This window comes from Lithobates pipiens, unplaced genomic scaffold, assembly GCF_037356315.1.
Source record: "Lithobates pipiens isolate NorthernLeopardFrog02 unplaced genomic scaffold, aLitPip1_a1.2 Scaffold_8, whole genome shotgun sequence".
Lineage (NCBI taxonomy): Eukaryota > Metazoa > Chordata > Amphibia > Anura > Ranidae > Lithobates > Lithobates pipiens.
Window position 1 is genome coordinate 458519725 of NW_027507903.1, and position 16636 is coordinate 458536360.

The window sequence follows — 16636 nt, forward strand, 5'->3', positions numbered from 1 at the left end:
AAATATTGATGGTATAATTGCTTGGAAGCTTTTTTATATTAAATTCACATATTCCTCTGCACACCAGGGTTAAAGTAAAAGAGTCAGCATGATAATACACTATTCCACTGCACAGAGCTGTCATCCAAACACATTTCAAGCACTGGGAGTTGAAGAGGGAGGTTACCCAAGTGCTGAAACTGATTCATAGTCCAATGAGCAGGATGGATGTGGGGAGGTGAGGCAGAGGAGACTTTGAATGCTGGTGTTACCCTCTGGCTATATAAGGCACCAGTGTTTGGTCTCACCCTACAGGGCTGAAGTGACTCAAATGTCAGGACAGAAATATTGAAAGGTGCAATTGCAAGCTTGGTTTGCAGTATCCAGGGCTATCATCCTCATTCTTGATTCAAAATTGGGACAAGGCCATCCAGCTCCCAGGGCAAAGATGCCACATCCCTGCAATAAGCCATTGCGCCCAGGGCAGCCGTCCCTCCTGCCCACCCCTTGTCCCTGCCCTGATTCTAGACTTAACTGATTGCATATATGTTCCAGGTCAGTGACTTCTGTAGTAGTCAAGCCATGGAATGTCCAAGTCTGCAGTGGTATCCTTTATAATTCTGTCCTGATTCTTAAATCCTAAATGTGATGAGTTCCACAGAACAACAAAGTTGTTTACAAAAAAAATAGAAGGAAGCAAAGTGGATGTTTTCCATAGCAACTGAACACATTTTGTCTTTATTTTTGTAGTAGATAAGAGGTAGAATCTGGCTGCTAAATCAATACATATACATGTTCTAAACACAGAGACACAACTGTAATCAATTTCAGCTAACCAATTCTTAGGCATGGTGGCTGCAATCTTTCCTTTTTCCAGAATTTTGTCCTATATTTTCACCCAGAAAATGTACTATTGCAGTTATCACCTTAAGGGGGAACACTTAAGCTGCTAACTGTTAATAAAATGACACTTGAGTGTCCAGGGATCCAGCGCTGTCCTCACCCAAGCCTGTTGTTCGCCAGTCTTCGGATCTCCAGCACCAGCATGCTTACAGTGGGGATCCGGCTGTGACTCCTTGTTGCTTCACAGCCGCCTTTCCAATGTGCATGAATGAGCCATTCTGTGCTTTGTGAATTCTCCTGCAGCTTTCTGGGACCTGGGATGTGTCCCAAAAAACAAAGAGAGGAGGAGCAGTGTGGGAGTGGTTACCTATCAAAACTATGTACCTGCACTTCCAGAAAAAAAAAATGATTGTGCCAAATGTGCTAAAGAAGGGAGAAGATGACATAAACTGGAAATTCCCCTTTAGGGTGAACTTCTGCTTTAACCACTTGCTTACTGGGCACTTAAACCCCCCTCAGTCCCAGACCAATTTTCAGCTTTCAGCGCTGATGCACTTTGAATGACAATTGCGCGGGCATACAACACTGTACCCAAATTAAATTTTTATCATTTTTTTCCCACAAATAGAGCTTTCTTTTGGTGGTATTTAGTTACAGCTCGGAGTTTTATTTTTTGCTAAACAAACAAAAAAAGATGCAAAAAAAAAAAAAAAAAATCATGTTTTAATAGTTTGTTATAAAATTTTGCAAACGGGTCATTTTTCTCCTTCATTGAAGTGCGCTGATTAGGCGGCACTGATAGGCTGCATTGGTGGGCACTGATAGGCTGCATTGGTGGGCACTGATAGGCTGCACTGGTGGGCACTGATAGGCATAGTTAAGGCGGCACTAATAGGCACAGATAAGGCGGCACCGATGGGAACAGATAAGGCGGCACTGATGGGCAAAGATGGGCACAGATAAGATGGCACCGATGGGTGGCACGGATAAGTGGCACGGATGGGTGGCACGGATGGGCACTGATAGGTACCACAGATAGATGGGACTGATGGGCACTGATAGGTGGCTCTGATAGGTGGCACTGCTGGGCACTGATGGGCGGCACTGCTGGGCACTGATGGGCGGCACTGGGGTGCAGCACCTTTGAGGCAGATTGTGGGCACTGTGGGTGGCACTGTGGGTGGCACTGTGGGCACTATGGGCACTGACGGGGGGCACTTACTTTTATTCAGGATGGCACTGCGGGAGGCAGGTGGGCACTGGCAGGTGGTCCCTTGTATTGCTGGCCCGTGATCGGGACTGATGTCCCGATCACGGCCGCCGGTGATCGGCTTTTTTTTTTCTCCTCGCGCTGTCAGCGCGAGGAGGAATAATAGCCGATTACCGGCTCCGTTCTATCACATGATCAGCTGTCATTGGCTGACAGCTGATCACGTGATAAGGGGTCGGGATCGACCCCTTGCAGGGATCGGTGATCAGGCGAGTCTCATGGACTCGCCGATCACGGAGCGCACCGCGCGCGCCCCTCAGGGGGCGTGCAGGCCGCTCGTACACGGGACGACGTCAATAGACGTAGTCCCGGAAATGTAGGTCCGCGCTAATGCCGTCATTTGGCAATAGCGCGGATCCCAAGTGGTTAAGGATGGATAAGATGCAATATATTACATTTTTGTTCTCTAGGTTAGATATTCAAGGCAATTTTGGATTACAGATAAATTTCAGTACAAGGTATCACATATCTATTTCGGTCTATTCTATACAGGATTATTGGTCTTGCTTTGGTTGATCTTTTTCATAAACTTGAAAGATGTATTTGACTCCTTTTTCTTCCTGAATTTCAGATGGAACTCCCGGGTAACTGAAAAGTAAAAAGATAGAGGATTACACAATAATAACATGTATTATGAGTGAGGAGAATATGAAATATAAATCCAATTTTTTTTGTAAAGGTTATGTCCTCCTAAAAGCGTAGGTGGACCATGTCCGTGGAAGTCACCTGATATCCTACAGCTCATGACAAGTTACAAGATCTTCCCACTATTATTCTAGCTCTATTCTCACCCATCTTTTCATCTTGACTGTTCTCAGCTATTCGTGTATCTAGCATATTTTACAGTCGAGGCAGTTCATTTTTTAACATCCCCTCGTCTATGCGTCAAAATTATTTTTAATATATGTATAATTTACAGGTTGCAGAATGCAGATATGTGCGATATACAGGTTGCAGGATGCAGGTATCTATGATTTACAGGTTGCAGAATGCAGTTATGTGCAATGTACAGGTTGCAGAATGCAGATATGTATGATTTACAGGTTGCAGCATGCAGATATGTGTGATTTACAGGTTGCAGAATGCAGTTATGTGCAATTTACAGGTTGCAGAATGCACATATGTGTGATTTACAGGTTGCAGATATGTGTGATTTACACGTTGCAGAATGCACATATGTGTGATTTACAGGTTGCCAAATGCATATATACGTAGGATTTACAGGTTGCAGATATGTGTGATTTACAGGTTGCAGAATGCAGATATGTGCGATTTACAGGTTGCAGAATGCAGATCTGTATAATTTACAGGTTGCAGAATGCAGATATGTGTGATATACAGGTTGCAGAATGCAGATATCTATGATTTACAGGTTGCAGAATGCAGTTATGTGCAATTTACAGGTTGCAGAATGCACATATGTGTGATTTACAGGTTGCAGAATGCAGATATGTGTGATTTACAGGTTGCAGAATGCAGTTATGTGCAATTTACAGGTTGCAGAATGCACATATGTGTGATTTACAGGTTGCAGATATGTATGATTTACAGGTTGCAGAAATTTGTGCCAGATGTAGGATCCGCCCTGGGTGCCCAATGCTCTAGGTCCCCCCCCCCCCCCCAGTCCTCAGACACTACCTGCATACTGCATGTTTCCAAAAGTACTTGCATGGGTTCCTTCTTACGCTGTAAAGACATGTTGATAGATCAATTGGCTCTAGTATGTATATGTATGCAGTCATGGCTTAGTTGTCAGCACTCTTTTCTTGCAGCACCGGGTGCATATTCCAGTTTGCATGCTTTCCCTGTGCTTGTGTTTCCTCCCACACTCCAAACACACACTGAAAGGTCCATCGGCTCCTACCTAAATCACACATGTGCTCACTCCATGCAGATTCCTGAACACAGTTTCTAGGATATGTATATGGACAGCAGTGTCCATTTGCAGACCTGCAATCCTTGGATTTGGGTGCAGCAATCAATTTTTGCTTAAAAAAACATATATTTTTCCAAATCTTTTGAATGTGGCTCATGTGCAAGTTGTAGCGATGGCTATGTAATGGGAAATGGGGAGAGCCCCCTCGATCTGCAGTGTGATCTAGATGCCCACATGGTCACTATATGGGGTTCTGAGTGCCAGGGACTGTGCCTACAAGGGGTGTCTGCGGGCTTCTGCTCTACTGTATATATAGAAGGAGACAGAGCATGGCTTCTCTCCTCTCCTTGATGGATCTGGCTGATCTCCAAACATGCACACAAAGAATCATTCAATCCTCACAGCACAGGGCACACTATACAATGTATACAGGAGAAAATAATACATCATATATACAATAATGAACCTGATCAAACAGGGGGGAAAAATCATATATACAATAATGGTACTGATCAATGGAAAGAAAATAATAAATAATACACAGACTAATGGACTTGATCAATCGAGGAGAAAATAATGAGCAATACATATAATAATTCAGTTATATAATGAACCCAACATGAGAAAAAACAATAAACACAGGTAATGCTCATACTATTCTGGGTAAATTATATAATATATATATATATATATATATATATATATATATATATATATATATATATATATATATATATATCAGGAATGGCAGATAATGGGGGGTATAGTGGACAGAAAAAGAGATAGACCAACAACAATTCCTTATATCAGGGGTCTCAAACTGGCAGCCCTGTTGCAAAACTACAAGTCCCATCATTCCTTTGCCTGTGGGAGTCATGCTTGTAACGGTCAGCCTTGCAATGACTCATGGGACTTTTTTTGTAGTTTTGCAAGAGCTGGAGGGCCACCAGTTTGAGACCTCTGCCTTATATGGAAAGCGGTGCAGAGACAGATCAGAGCATACTGCACACTCTGCTGTCATCCCATACCATCCCCCACCCTCTGCTGTCACATTTCATACTCAACTGTCAAATCACACACTCTGCTGCCACATCGCACAGTCAACTATCATCCCACATCATTTACCCTCCCCCACACACTCTGCTGTCACAAATTGGTAAGAAAAGAAAAGTCAGTACAAAAACAGCAAGTTGGTAGATTGATTGGCAGAGGTGCCCGATGTGGTTATACACAAGATAGGCATGATTCATCTGCTTTAGTAGAGCTCTGTGTATAGTGTGCAGCCTGGTATATGATGTGCAGAGCTCTGTGCACAATGTGCAGCCTGGTGTATAATGTGCAGCCTGGTATATGATGTGCAGAGCCCTGTGTATAATGTACAGCCTGGTATATGATGTGCAGACCCCTTTGTATAATGAGCAGCCTGGTATATGATGTGCAGAGCCCAGTGTATAATGTGCACCCTGGTATATGATGCAGACGAGGTAAAATCTTGTAGTGGGTCAGATGTGGTTCTTATGCCATAGTTTGAAGACCGCTAGTCTACACTGCCTTTCAAGTGTGCAATCTAAAGGGAAATACCCCAAAGTAACAACTGATAGCTATTGTTTTTCCAAGATAAACTGAAAATTTCTGGCTATGTTTTTCACATGGCAATATTGAATAAACATGCATCCAGAACAGCTTGAAAAATGTGGTGATCAGGTTGAACCTACACTTGTTCTCTGAAGTCTATTGCCAGTATAAAAGCCAGTCACAAACTCATCACAGGGATGGTGGAAACCCCTCATTATGGCCACAGCGGGTGTACAGACTAGGGAACTCAGCAGAGGCATGGCGGGAACCCCTCATTATGGGCACAAAGAGTCTGCATATGATGTCAACAGTGAGGTTACATTTGATGAAATAGACACTTGGATTTGGCAGCCATACCTATCTCTTAAACTTACCCTGATTCTCATTTGACTCATAGGTACTGATCATTGTGGAATTTGTTTTTCAAAATGAATGACAATTCGGTTCCATGTTTGAAGCAAGTGCCCTTCACAAGGCGTTCAGATGATGAAAAAGAGGATAAAGGAGCTTGGACCACATCAACCCAAATTGCAAATTCAGCAGAGGTCAAGTGATCGTGGTCAAGTTTACACTCAAAGCTTTTCCTTCACTTCATATAGCAAATGGAGTTGGCTAGCTGGATGTGATGTGACTAATGCCTATTATTGTTTTCCCTGTTTGCTTTTTCAAAGTCATGGCACTGACACATTGTGGATATCAACAGGAGTTTGCGACCTAAAGCATCTCACTGAAAAGTGCAAGCGGCATGAAATTACCCAAAGCCATCTTGACAATATTATGAGGCTCGAGTTTTTTGGGAAGAGTAGCATTGGTGAACAGCTAGATGCAGGCTACAGAATTGCCATTAGAAGACACAATGAAGAGGTCACAAAAAATCGACACATCCTGTCTAGAATAATAGACTGTGTGAAATTTTGTGGTGCATTTGTGCTGGCTTTGCATGGCCATGACGAGAGCGAGACATCAGAGAATCCTGGGATATTCCGTGGCTTGGTCGATTTTGTTGCTTCACTTGATGCCATTTTGAAAGAGCACCTTGAGAATGCCACTGTTTTTAAGGGAACTTCAAAAACTGTGTAGAACGAGCTGTTGGACTGTAATGCCTCATTTACACTGAGCGGATTGGTCCGGGTCGGTACAGTTTGGATGGCCTGGAATGGTCCGGCCTATTCAGGTGAGCGTTCCCACTGCAAGTCGGACCACTAGGGGCCATATGGGGTTTAGAAAAAAAATGCCTAGCGTGAGTTCACACTAGTGTGACTAGAAACCTGAAGCTACAAACAATGGAGGTCACCCAGCAGCTTGTCTTTTCTCTAGTTGCCTTTTGGTTCATTGTAGTTAAAATACATCTGCACTGTATGAGAGAAGGTTGCGAGCGGCAAAGAGAAAAACAGCAGAAAAGAAAACATCTAGCTTGGATATTTATCCAGGAAAATTACACCTTTGTGCGGTAAAGACAAAGATGGCAGCACTATAGGGTAAGCTGACCCACCTACCTGACACATACACACACTGACTCACCTACCTGACACACACACACACACACACTGACTCACCTACCTGACACACACATACTGACTCACCTACCTGACAGAGACGCACACACTGACTCACCTACCTGACACACACTTAATAATAATGTACAGTATTAGGAAAATTCTATTATATATGTTGTATTTATTGTGATATGTTACTTTTTAATACATTTTTTTTAGCTGCTTCTGCTTTTCTCAAAGCAGCGCCGCTGACCAGTCATTTGGGCTCTCCCCCGCACCAATGAGGGGTGGGATGTGACTGTCCCGGGATTCACACACTCACAGTGGGTGCACAATTTCAGAATGTCTGAGGAAACCTTCTCATACCTTTGTGCAAAGCTACGTCCAGCGATGGAGAAGCAAAACACCACCTTCAGAGCCTGTTTGCCTGTGAGGAAAAGAGTTGCCATTGCACCGTGGAAGCTGGCTACCAACAGTGAATAGAGAAGTATAGGTCATCTTTTTGGTGTCAGTAAATCATCGGTGTGCCAGTGTGTGCAGGACTTCTGTAAGGCTGTCTGCACATTGCTAACTCCTGAAATTGTTCATTTTCTAGACCGGGAAAAGCTTAAAGACATGGCTGATTACTTTGAGAAAAGGTGGGGCCTTCCACAGTGTGTTGGTGCTATTGATGGCTCACACATACCAATAATAGCACCACAAGAATACCAAACTGACTACTTCAACAGAAAAGGCTGGCATCCCATCATCCTCCAGGGAGTAGTGGATGGAAAAGGACTGTTCTGGAATGTGAATGTAGGAAAGCCTGGGAGTTTGCATGATGCTCGGGTTCTACGATTGTCCACATTTTGGATTGGGTTGGCCAGGGAGGTCAGTATCCCGTTTGCACTAAGAACATTTGTGGGGTGAATGTTGTCTATTATGTTCTCGGGGACTCTGCCTACCCTTCACAAAATTGGTTCCTGAAACCATTTCCTGACAATGGCCGCCTGACACCAGAACAACAAACCTAGAACAAGAAAACATCCAGGGCACGGGTCGTAGTGGAAAATGCTTTCAGAAGACTTAAGGGTAGATGGCGGTGTCTTATGAAGAGGAATGACAGTGACATTAAACTTGCCAAAACCATGGTCCTTACTTGCTTTGCTCTTCACAATCTTTGTGAAAAGTCATGGAGAAGACTTCCACCAGGATTGGAATACATCTTCAGATGAGCCACTGCTTGTAATAGCAGCACAGGATATCGAAGAAAAGTGCAGTGAAATACGTCAGGCTCTGATGCGTCACCTCAACGTTTAATTTCTTACCATGAATGAAAATTTTTTTTACTAAAGTATTACTATATTTTTAATAATGTTTTACATTAGACACTCACAAAAAGTCTGTTTTTTATTACACAACAACAATCTTATATATTTTTGAAAGTATAAAATTGAAAAATATATTAACAAAGAAAGTTGTTACAAAAACTTAACAGGTCCTGTGCTGCATGAAAGGTATTACTGTCTGGGTGGTGACCTGGGATCACGACTGGCTCCAAGCACTTGAACAAGCTGACCCAGGACACAGAGGAAGGCCTGGTTCAAGGTAGCCAACTGCTCCATCTGCAGAGGGGAGATTTCTGCCTGGCGCATAGCTTCCTGTGCATCCTGACGCAGTGCCTCAAACTGCCTCTCAGCAAGGTTCTCAATCCTTTCCAGCTGCCTTTCCTCTGCTGCCCACATATCCTCCATGACTGTGTGCAGATCCAGCGGCAACCATATCCTTTCACCTGTAATATACAAAAGACCAGAATAGTGATTTTGGTAGCATTAGACCCACCACTGTAACCCCCTTTTTCATCTGCCCCACCAGACTGTACCCACCTGCTCCTCTGCCCCACTAATACACCTCCTTTAACATCTGCCACACTGCACATCTGCCCCACACTGATGAACCCCCTTCTCATCTCTTCCACCACTGTACCCCCTGCACATCTGCCCCACACAGCTGAACCTAGGATTAGGAATTCGCTCTGCTAACCATTTCAGTGGTGGAAGAGATGAGAGGGAAGTTCAGCTGTGTGGGGCAGATGTGCAGGGGGGTACAGTGATGGAAGAGATAAGGAGGTTCAGCTGCGTGGGGCAGATCTGCAGGGGGTACAGTGGTGGAAGAAATGAGAAGGGGGTTCAGCTGTGTGGGTTAGATGTGCAAGAGATGAGAAGGAAGTTCAGCTGTGTGTGACAGATGTGCAGGGGGGTACAGTGGTGGAAGAGATGAGGACGTTCAGCAGTGTGGGGCAGATGTGCAGTGTTGCAGATGTCAAAGGAGGTGCATTGGTGGGGCAGGAGAGCAGGGGGGTACAGTCTGGTGGGGCAGATGAGAAAGGGAGTTACAGTGGTGGGACCGATGCTAACAAAAAGTGTCTATCATGGATTCGAGAATTGCAGTTGCAGAGTCCAGACCTCCCTCCCTGCCTTGGTTTGCCGGCCTATGACAGTAAATGGCGTCCATGGCATCGTACCACCTCCAAGTGCTCCAACTGTTTCCACTACGGCTGTTGGCGTCCTTAATTTTTTTTATATTTGCCTTTAAGCTTCTTAAGCTTTGCCCCACTGACCCAATGTCCATTCAAATCCCTCGGCTAACATCCGCTGAGAAATATCTTTATACACCTTTTCATTTCTCACTGATCCATCAAGCTCACTCTGAACAATGCTATCACCAATTATAGTCAGGAAAGTAGATAGTTCCTAAGATGACCAGACCCTGCTGTTTGCTGGCATTTCTCCTTTATCTGTACTGAACAGCGACGTGGTGTTTGTTTGGTGCTTTCCTTTGACGTCAGCATTGAAGTTTTTCTGTCCGCCAATCAGTGGTATGTATCCTGTGACGCCAGTAGCTCCGCCCTAACCAAACCATTCCATTTTCTATGGCCTCACATCTGAAGCAGGACCCTGAATGGTGCGGTATGGTTCAGTTGTATGGGCTGCTTTCATGATGGAAACACTGAAAATAGTACCGTACCGAACCAGACCAAACCGATCCGCTCAGTGGAACCGAGGCATATGTTGTCTGTTGTGAAGGAGCACATTATTCAAGAAGCAAGGACCAGTGATTTCAACTAAATCCAGGCCGACGAGACCACCGATATTGCCACACAGTGCCAACTTGTGATTGTACTGCACTACATTGATGCCAAAAACAACGTACAGGAGAGTGTTGTTGAGTTTATTCCTCTGCATTCAACCACAGCGGATTCCATTGCTACAGCACTACAAGAGTGCCTTGCTGTCATCCTTCCGGAGGACCAGAAGCATAAACTAATCTCCCATGCGTATGATGGAGCCAGCATGATGAGGGGTGCCACTTCAGGTGTTCAAGAGAAAATTCAAGATGTGTACCCAAATGCCCATTACATCCACTGCTATGCACATTAGCTCAATCTGATAATGCAACAGGCCACTTCTCAAATGCCCAAAGTGAGACTATTTTTTGCTAACCTTGGAGGATTTGCCAGCTTTTTTGCCAGATCACCCAAGCACACAGATTTTCTTTATAAAATAGTTGCCCATAGACTACCGACATCAAGCAGTGTCAGATGGAACTTCTACAGCCGTGCTGTCAATACTGTGTTTGAGCACAGAGAGGACCTCATCCTCTGTTTTGAAACAATGCAAGACTCAGATGACTTTGACCTTGTTACTATGAGAGAGGCAGCACGCTTTGCCGTGCTCCTGGATGATCAGGAGTTTACATTTTTTCTGACGCTTTTCCACAACATCATGCCCCATGTGGACGTCCTATGCCAAACTCCAGAAGGACATAGATTCTGTCCACATTAAGGGGAGCATCCAGCAGTTCCAGAAGGATACATACAGAAGATCAGGTAGCTGTTTTTGTTGTTCATACATTTTGCAGAGATTCTATCCCATCCCTGGTTGACCAAAGCAGTCAAGGTGGTTCTAAACCGAGGAGGCGGTGCTCTGTGAATCCAGGAGAACATAAATGCATTGCATAGGTGAATTTATTTGTTGCGATATTTGTCTTTTTGATAGCTCCCTTATAGATATGAAGATTGGAAAGAAAACAATTTTTCTTACAATATTCATATAAAAATGATGTGATCTAAAAAGGATTTGTTATTCCATCTAGTGGATAAAATGAGTATTACAGCCTTCATCTGTGTTAGCTGCCTGAGCATCAGAAATGCATGAAACCTGACATATTTACTAAGAATGTCTTGTCCATGTGTATGGAGTTCTGAGAAGTTATGGATTCAAAACCACTGAAACTGATCTCCCTTTATAACTTAAAACTGAACATTTAAAATGACCAGTTTTAAGTTATAAAGAGAGATCAGTTTGTCACGTTTCATGCATTTCTGATGCTCAGGGAGCTAACAGATGACATTGACATTTGTCATCACTACATACTTTTTGTTATTATCCTTCAATCTATAGGTCTGTGATACCATACTCTTGCACACCATGCGTTGTTTCTCCTTCACAAATCACTTTGTTAGTGCCACCTTTCTTCAAGCAGACAGGTTTGATCAATACGCAATGGAGTTTCCGGAGGATGCACCGAGTTAGGCTAGATTCACACCTATGCATTTTTAGTGCTTTTTGCATTGTGCAGATTTGCCCCATAGAACGTGTTCCATAGGAAACCATGTTAAATGGACTGTAGTGCAGATCTGCAAAATGCAAAAAGCACTAAAAATGCATTGATGTGAATCCAGCCTTTGAAGGCCTATCCACTGCTCAATAAGTCCAAGTTAAAGACAGAGCTTAGTTTCATCTACCGCACAAACAAGTTCAGAAAATGTAATGGTGCTGGGGACCTATTCCAGCTGTTTATGGAGAACAATCTTAAAGTATTTAGAGAGACTGTCACACCTCTGAAGATTCTCATCATCACACCCATGACCACAGCAGAAGCTGAGAGGTGCTTCTCAACCTTAAAAGGAATTAAGAATTTTTTGAGAAATGGCATGACCCAGGAAAGGCTGAATGCATTGGCCATGCTGTCCATGGAAAAGAAAGTGGTGACAGATGACCGATTTCAACCAGAAGGTCATTGAGAAATTTGCAAACCAGAAAGAAAGCAGAGCAAAATTTATTTTCAAATAATTCTACTGGCGCTAATGTGAATGTGGCCTTCATTTGTATTCAGTCACCTTTACTCTGATTCAAAGTTTTTTTGTTGCTCTTTGTTGTGCAATAAAGTTTGTTTACTGTTTTAAAAAAAAATCACTGATGCGTGGTACATTTATTGCATTCTTTAACAGTTAACTTAACCACTTAAGGACCGCCTCACATCGATATACGTCGGCAGAGTGGCACGGCTGGGCACAAGCACGTACAGGTATGTTGCCCTTTAAGAGCCCGCCGTGGGTCGCACGCGCACCACCGAGGCACTCGTGACCCATTCCTGAGCTCAGTGGCCGCGGGACCCGCGGACCTGATCGCCGTCGGTGTCCCGAGATCGGGTCACAGAGCTGAAGAATGGGGAAGTATAAACAAACCTCTCCCCGTGCTTCCTAGTGAGCTTGTAACTGATCGTCTGTTCCCTGTCATAAGGAACAACGATCAGTGACGTCACACGCCAAGCCACACCCCTCACAGTTAAAAAACACACATTAGGTCACACTTAACCTCTACATTGCCCCCCTAGTGTTAACCCCTTCACTGCCAGTGCCATTTTTACAGTAATCAATGCACTTTTAATTGCATTGATCGCTGTATTAATGCCAATGGTCCCAAAAATGTGTCAAAATTGTCTGACATAATGTCGCAGTCACACAAAAAAAAAACGCTGATCGCCGCCATTACTAGTAAAAAAAATATTTTTTTAATAAAAATGCCATAAAACTATCCCCTATTTTGTAGGCACTATAACTTTTGCGCAAACCAATCAATAAACGCTTATTGCGATTTTTTTTACCAAAAATATGTAGAAGAATAAATATTGTATTAAACTGAGAATTTTTTTTTATATATTTTCTGGGGATATTTATTATAGCAAAAAGTAAAAAATATTGAATTTGTTTCAAAATTGTCGCACTATTTTTGTTTATAGCGCAAAAAATAAAAACCGCAGAGGTGATAAAATACCACCAAAAGAAAGCTCTATTTGTGAGCAAAAAGAGGACGCCAATTGTTTGGCAGCCAAGTCGCACGACTGCGCAATTGTCAGTTAAAGCGATGCAGTACCAAATCGCAAAAGGGGCCTGGTCCTTTAGCTGCAAAATGGTCCGGGGCTTAAAGAGGGATTTCACTGTTAAAAAAAAATTATTATTAAAATACTGCAGCTGCTGATTCTTAATAAATGGACACTCACCTGTCCCAGGATCCAGCGATCGATCGCTCGGCTCTCAGTTGCTGCTGCCATTTTAGGTGAGGGAATCGGGAAGTGATGCGTTGTGGCTTCACTTCCCGGTTCCCTACTGCGCATGTGCGAGTAGCGCAGCGCAATAGGAATGGTCCGCGCTGTCTCTGGGAAGCGTGCGTGTCCCAGCAGGCAGCGCGCCAGGACAGGAAGAGGCATAGACTCCCGTGGGAGTGTATGCCCGGAACTGGATGCAAATACCTGTCTTAGACAGGTATCTGCACCCCCCTCCCCCTTGAAAGGTGCCAACTGTGACACCGGAGGGGGGGAGGGTTCCGATGAGCGGAAGTTCCACTTTAGGGTGGAACCCCACTATAAGTGATTAAACATTAACTTTTTCTATATTTTATCTAGCAGGAATGACACATAATAACCTGATAAATGACCATTTAGAGTCCTTCATTACTAACAGTGTAATTTTTCAGTTTGCTTGCGCCGATCTGTAAGGCTGCGCTATATACCATGATTTGTGATGCTGGGGCTATATACTCTGTCCTGTGATGCTGGGGCTGTATACTCTGTCCTGTGATGCTGGGGCTGTATACTCTGTCCTGTGATGCTGGGGCTGTATACTCTGTCCTGTGATGCTGGGGCTGTATACTCTGTCCTGTGATGCTGGGGCTGTATACTCTGTCCTGTGATGCTGGGGCTGTATACTCTGTCCTGTGATGCTGGGGCTGTATACTCTGTCCTGTGATGCTGGGGCTGTATACTCTGTCCTGTGATGCTGGGGCTGTATACTCTGTCCTGTGATGCTGGGGCTGTATACTCTGTCCTGTGATGCTGGGGCTGTATACTCTGTCCTTTGATGCTGGGGCTGTATACTCTGTCCTTTGATGCTGGGGCTGTATACTCTGTCCTGTCATGCTGGGGCTGTATACTCTGTCCTGTCATGCTGGGGCTGTATACTCTGTCCTGTGATGCTGGGGCTGTATACTCTGTCCTGTGATGCTGGGGCTGTATACTCTGTCCTGTGATGCTGGGGCTGTATACTCTGTCCTGTGATGCTTGGGCTGTATACTCGGTCCTGTGATGCTTGGGCTGTATACTCTGTCCTGTGATGCAAGGGCTGTATACTCTGTCCTGTGATGCAAGGGCTGTATACTCCTGACACTATGAGTGGAAGCAAGTGGAATACAGGGGATGGAGTGGGTGGATTCTATAAGGGGTGTGGCTTATGAGAAGTGGGATGGGCAAAAGTGGAGGTGCGGGGACTTGAGCCCCCCATCCTAAAAATTCACCAGCAGCTACTGGTTATCATCACCCCTGTAACATTTGTTTTGCTGCCTGTGCCCCTATTCAGAAGAATTCACCTCAATTTCTGTCCCAATGACAATTGGATTTTGAAAATTTGGGGTTTTTAGGGAAACAAGGATTGGTGATAAAGCATCAGTGGAGGAGACACCTTTTTGCCATATTAACTCTTACAGGAGAGAATTTCCCTTCCTAGGGGTAGATTTCCTCTCACTTCCTGTTGTCTCCCTTCATTTGTAAGTAGGATTCGCTTGTAAGTCGGATTTTTGAAAGTAGGGACCTGCACTATATACTCTGCAGAAATTTGGGGCTTAGGTGTTGGTGGTACCAGAACACTGTAAGCCCTCACAGTTACTCTCGGTGGGCGCTGGAACAGCCCTGCTGTGAAATATTAGATCAAAAATTGTAATTACATGCCCTGTTGAACAAGGGCTGAAAAATTGGGCTTTAGGCACTGGTGCCACAACACTGCAACCCCTCACAGATACCCTAGTTGAGCGCAGGAACAAGCCCTGCTGCAAAATATTACAGCAAAAAATGTAATTACCCACCCCTGTTAAACAGGGGCAGAAAAATTGGGCCTTAGCCACTGGTGGTGGTGCCCAGAACCAAAAATGTTCTTACAAGCTATCAACATGAACATTGAGGAGGAACAGGATAGTTACTCAGCATAACAGGATAGTCACTCAGCATCAGCACAGGCAGTCTTGAAGGGCTCTCATTCATAAAAAAATATTCAGTTACATCAGCATCAGGTGCTTGGTAGCTGGAGATCCAAGACTGATTCATTTTTATGAAGGTGAGCTGATCAACCAAGTCAGTGGACAGGCACACTTTGATCGGTTACAAAGCCTCCAGCAGCACTGAATGTGCGTTCCGAAAGAACACTGGATGTAGGACAAGCCAGTAGCTCAATTGCATACTGTACAAGCTCTGGCCAGTGATCGACCCTCAAGACCCAGTAACCCAGAGGATTTTCGATTGGAAAGGTCTCAAAGTCTGATCTTGCCCCGGACAAAAAAATTGTCTGAACGCATCTGTCAGATGGCCACCTTCTCTACAGCTCCTTCTGTGACTGACCGAAGCCTCAGCAACACGTTGTCCAGGACCAGGAATTTGTAACCTCCCAGGCTCTGGAAACGCTTTGCACAAATCTTTCTGCAAGGCCTCCTGAAGATTTTTCATCCTGTGCTCCCTCTACGACGGCTGGATAAGTTTCGCAACTTTACCCTTATAACGTGGATCAAGGAGGGTTGCCAGCCAGTACTGATCCCTCTCCTTGATACCACGAATCCGAGGGTCCTTTCGCAGGCTTTGCAGGATCAGAGAGGCCATGCAGCTTAGGTTTGCTGAGGCATTCGGTCCGGAGTCCTCTGGGTCACTAAGGACGACCTGATCCGCAGCCACATCCTCCCAGCCACGTACAAGTCCATGGGTTTCTGGGGACTGTAAACGATCCCTTGAAGACTGCTGCTGATGCTGAGTGCTAGGCTCCACCACATTGCAGTGAGATCTAGCTAAACTAGATCAAATGCCTGCCTGAAGTAGATTAGAAACAGTACAGCATGAATGGTCTGCAGTGAGATCTACCTAACTGAATAAACTGCCTGCTCAAAGTAAATGAAATGACTCTCTCACCATTTATCTCTCTATAATGCCAGCAACACACTACACAGAGCCGACGTGCAGGTGGCCTTATATAGTGTGGGGTGCATACTTAACCCCCTGAGCCACAATTGGCCAAAAGCACCCTGTCTTTGTCCAATTATGGGCTATTTGCTTACGTCGCTGTGATTGGCCTAAGCATGTGGGTCGTAGTGCATGCTTGGCCAATCAGCCAGCAAACCACTGCTATGACACAGTGCATTACGGGCCGTGACGCGGCGCTCGCCCCTATATGTATCTGTGGCAGGTCCTCAGTCCTGCTGGTAAGCTTAATGAAACAGGATTTTCCATCTGTTATATAACCGT

At 44.5% G+C, this 16636-nt stretch overlaps 1 protein-coding gene across 1 annotated transcript in view; it reads right to left on the reverse strand.

Annotated features, from left to right (window-relative positions):
* Positions 1-685: 685 nt before the first annotated feature.
* LOC143960162 (dihydrofolate reductase-like) overlaps positions 686-16636 on the reverse strand; it is a 70150-nt gene continuing 54199 nt past the window's right edge. The window contains exon 7 of the mRNA XM_077468477.1: positions 686-2680. Coding sequence (XP_077324603.1) covers positions 2587-2680 — 94 coding nt within the window. The 3' untranslated portion in view covers positions 686-2586. The remainder of the gene's footprint in view (positions 2681-16636) is intronic.